Source organism: Myotis brandtii, unplaced genomic scaffold, assembly GCF_000412655.1.
Source record: "Myotis brandtii unplaced genomic scaffold, ASM41265v1 scaffold1774, whole genome shotgun sequence".
Classification (NCBI taxonomy): Eukaryota; Metazoa; Chordata; class Mammalia; order Chiroptera; family Vespertilionidae; genus Myotis; species Myotis brandtii.
Genome location: NW_005356575.1, coordinates 654,388 through 658,512, shown reverse-complemented (window position 1 = coordinate 658,512; position 4,125 = coordinate 654,388). Strand labels below are relative to the sequence as shown.

The 4,125-nt window shown below is 53.4% G+C and overlaps 1 protein-coding gene across 1 annotated transcript in view; it reads left to right on the top strand.

The window, feature by feature from the left end:
* The window catches only part of BCL3 (B-cell CLL/lymphoma 3), a gene marked incomplete at its 5' end in the record, with an annotated part of 9,268 nt that extends 8,100 nt beyond the window's left edge, over window positions 1-1,168 (top strand). The window contains 3 exons of the mRNA XM_014537379.1: window positions 3-38; window positions 297-414; window positions 564-1,168. Of these exons, the coding sequence (XP_014392865.1) occupies window positions 3-38; window positions 297-414; window positions 564-751 (342 nt within the window). The remainder of the gene's footprint in view (window positions 1-2; window positions 39-296; window positions 415-563) is intronic.
* Between the last annotated feature and the right edge of the window lie 2,957 nt (window positions 1,169-4,125).

The window sequence follows — 4,125 nt, the reverse complement described above, 5'->3', positions numbered from 1 at the left end:
ACAACGACACACCGCTCATGGTGGCGCGCAGCCGCCGGGTGAGTGTGCGCGGCGGTGGGGCGCGGGGCTGGGGGAGTCTGTTCCCCTAGAACAGACCCAGGGGTGTGCGTGTGCGTCTGTGCCCAGGCGTGGAGCGCAGAGGGTGGGTGTGAGGTCTAGACAGGAGGAGAGCCTGAGGCACCAAGAAAGGAGGCAACGTGCCCACCTTCACCTGCTGCTGTGCTCGCTGACAGACCCTTGAGCAAGCGGAGGTAGAGGGAGGGGGGGGCCTGGTGGTGACCCCCATCTTCCTGCAGGTCATCGACATCCTGAGGGGGAAGGCCACGCGGCCTGCGCCTGCGTCACAGCCAGAGCCCTCCCCTGACCGGAGTGCCACCACCTCCCCCGAGAGCAGCAGCCGCCTCAGCTCCAATGGTGAGAAACCAGCTCCAGCCCCAGCTCCCTCCTTCCTCCCGACCTTCCCGGCCCTGCGCCCCCTCCGAACCCAGGAGTTGGGACCCCGACCCCCTTCTCTCTGGATCTAGTCTCACTGCCCTCACCCGCCTTCTCTCTTCTTCCCACAGGTCTTCTCTCTGCATCACCATCCTCCTCGCCTTCCCAGTCTCCTCCCAAGGATCCCCTTGGATTTCCCATGGCTCCCCACAATTTCTTCCTCTCTCCCTCATCTCCACCTGCCTTCCTGCCCTTTGTCGGGGTCCTCCAAGCCCCTGGCCGGCCGGTGCCTCCCCCGCCAGCTCCAGGAGGCAGCTGAGAGGGATGGGGGGGCAGATCTTGGACTCATGAGGAGGGACCTCCCTTCCCTTGTGGAGTCAGCCCTCCTGGAAACTGTGAAGATCTCACTCTGCCCCCCCCCCCAATCTTCGAACCAGGATTTGCACATGCATTTGCCCCCTCTTTTGAGCACAGATATCCCCCCACCTCGTCTTCCATCTTCCGCCCAGGACTCTTTCCCCTGTTCTCCTCAAGCACCCATCTCCTGTCTGGAATCCCACTCAATCATGTATTTCCTTCTCCTCCCTCAGAGCTGGTGGAACCAGGGAACAGCTGCTGCCTCTGCCCTCCGCCCATGAGGAGGGAGAGACGGACTGCAGCCGGGCACTTATAACGATGTAAATTATTAGGCATTTTTGGTTGGATTTCTTTTGTAATAAACTATTTTTGTAACATATCCCTGGCTTGGCTGGACCGCTTTCATGAGGAGGTCTGGAGAAGTGTGCTTGTGTGGGCACCCACCTGAAAGCCGTACCCCGCTGCCTCCACGAGTGACCTGTGAGTCTCAGAAGGGCGATGGCATGTGTGAGTGACTCGAGGATTTCCGGCGTGTTCGGATGTTCTGTCATCGTGTCACTGAGCCATTGTTTTTCGGGGATGACCGAACGTGTGACGTTTTTCCAGGAGACCCTGTTACACTCCACAGTGACCCTGGGTGTGTGTGTTTCCGAGGAGTGCCACAGATGACTGGTGTGTGACACTGCGGTTGTCTCTGTGGCATTTGTGAGACCTGCGGTCGTCGTATGGTTGTTTCTGTGTGCCTGCCTCTCTTGGTGTGTCACATTTTACTCAGTGGCTCTCGGCCCCCTGAATACAATGTCTGTGCCTTGACTCTGTGGACACATCTCTTATGAATCAAGCATTCCTTTCCTGTTACCACGCTAACAAAGCACCACAAATTAAGTAGCTTGAAACAACACAAGTGTATTGTCTTATACTCCTGGAGGTCAGAAGTGTAAAATCCGCCCAGCAGGGGTGGCTCAGTGGTTCCGTGTCGACCCAGGAACCAAGAGGTCGCTGGTTCAATTCCTGGTCAGGGCACATGCCCAGGTTGCGGGCTCGATCCCCAGTAGGGGGCGTGCAGGAGGCAGCCGATGGATGATGTTTCTCTCCTATTGATGTTTCTATCTATCTCCCTCTTTCTCTAAAAATCAATAAAGACATATTTTTAAAAAAAAGAAGTGTAAAATCAGTTTCACTGGGCCAAGGTGTCCGCAGAGCTGGTTCCTTCGGGCAGCTCTAGGGGAGAATCCGTTCCCTTCCATTCTCCAGCTCCTAGAGGTTGGCCTGCATTCCTTGGCTCCTGGCCCCTTCCTTGTGTCTACAACCTTTTGCTTCCATTTGTACATCTACTCTAATCTCCTGCCTTCCTCTTAGGAGGATCCTGTGATTACATTGGACCCAGGATCATCTCCATCTCAAGGTCCTTAACCTCATCCAGTCTGTAAAGTCCCTTTGCCACGTAAAGTGACATCACAGATTCCAGGGATTAGGACGAGGAGGATATCGTTAGGAGCCTTGATTCAGCTGACCCCAGGTTCAATCAGAGAATCGGCGTTGCTAGGAGAGTGGTATATGGATAAGAAATTTGCTACAGGAATTGACTGATCTTCAGGAAGGGAAGATGGGTGTGCAGTGGGACAGCAGGGACAAGCTGGAACCCCTGAGGAAGGACTGGAGCTCTAACAGCCCCCACTACCCTTGGCCTTGAAGAAAGGGCTGTCCTTCGAGAGAAGCTGATGACCTTGGTCCCATTGTATAGGTCTTCATGAGTGATCATGTGTTTCTGAGTAATGGTAAGTGCTGTTTTTCTTTTCTTTTTTTTTTTTTTATATTTTTTTTTTCTTTTTTTTTTTTTTATATTTTTTTTTTCTTTTTTTTTTTTTAATATATTTTATTGACTTTTTACAGAGAGGAAGGGAGAGGGACAGAGAGTCAGAAACCTCGATGAGAGAGAAACATCGATCAGCTGCCTCCTGCACACCCCAAACTGGGGATGTGCCCGCAACCAAGGCACATGCCCCTGACCGGAATCGAACCCGGGCCCCTTCAGTCCGCAGGCCGACGCTGCATCCACTGAGCCAAACCGGCTAGGGCTGTTTTTCTTTTTTTTAATATTGTTTTTTACTGATTTCAGAGAGGAAGAGAGAGGAACATCAATGATGAGAGAGGATCATTGATCGGCTGCCTCCTGCACGCCCCCTACTGGCGACTGAGGAGCCCACAACTGGGGCATGTGCCCTTGACCAGAATCGAAACCCAGAACCCTTCTTTCTGTCTGCAGGCAGACGCTCTATCCACTGAGCCAAACCGGCTAGGGCTGTTTTTCTTTTTTTTAATATTGTTTTTTACTGATTTCAGAGAGGAAGAGAGAGGAACATCAATGATAAGAGAGGATCATTGATCGGCTGCCTCCTGCACGCCCCCTACTGGCGACTGAGGAGCCCACAACTGGGGCATGTGCCCTTGACCAGAATCGAAACCCAGAACCCTTCTTTCTGTCTGCAGGCAGACGCTCTATCCACTGAGCCAAACCAGCTAGGACTGTGCTGTTTTTCTTTAGTCTGGGGACCTGGCTGGGCCCTGGGGTCTTCGTAAGACTTGGCACTTGTGAACATTTCTGCTGCCATGACTCCTACCACATGTTGTATCTGTGGGGCCAACTGCCTTAACATCTTCCTGGAAGGCACTGCTGGGTTCCGTGAATGGCTGGGTGTACATATGTGTGTGTGAACACATGTACACACACCCATGCACGCCCACCTCCGGGTCAGCTCTGACTGGGTGACCTGTACTCTCCTGGCTCTCCTGACTTAGGTGTGTTTGTGACCATGTGGCTGTGTTTCTGACCCTGTCTCTGGGCTATGGTGTCCCTAGAGCTGCTGACTTGGAAGGTATATTGGTTTAACCACCGCTAACTTGGTGACTTAAAACAGAAATGTATTCTCCCACAGTTTTGGAAGCCAGAAGTCTAAAATCAAGGTGTGGGCAGGGCCACACTCTCTCCAGTGGTTCTAGGGGAGACTTTTATTTATTTATTTATCTATCTATCTATCTATCTATCTATCTATCTATTTACTAGAGGCCTGGTGCATGAAATTTGTGCACTCGGGGGGAAGGGGAGTCCCCTCAGCCCGGCGTGCGCCCTCTCGCAGTCCAGGAGCCCTCAAGGGACGTCCAACTGCCAGGGAGTGGGCCTAAACTGGCAGTCAGACATCTTTAGTGCCGCCGTGGAGTCGGGAGAGGCTCCCGCCACTGCTGCTGCGCTTACCAGCTGTCAGCCCGGCTTCTGGCTGAGCAGCGCTCCCCCCGTGGGAGCCCACTGACCACCAGGGGGCAGCTCCTGCATTGAGC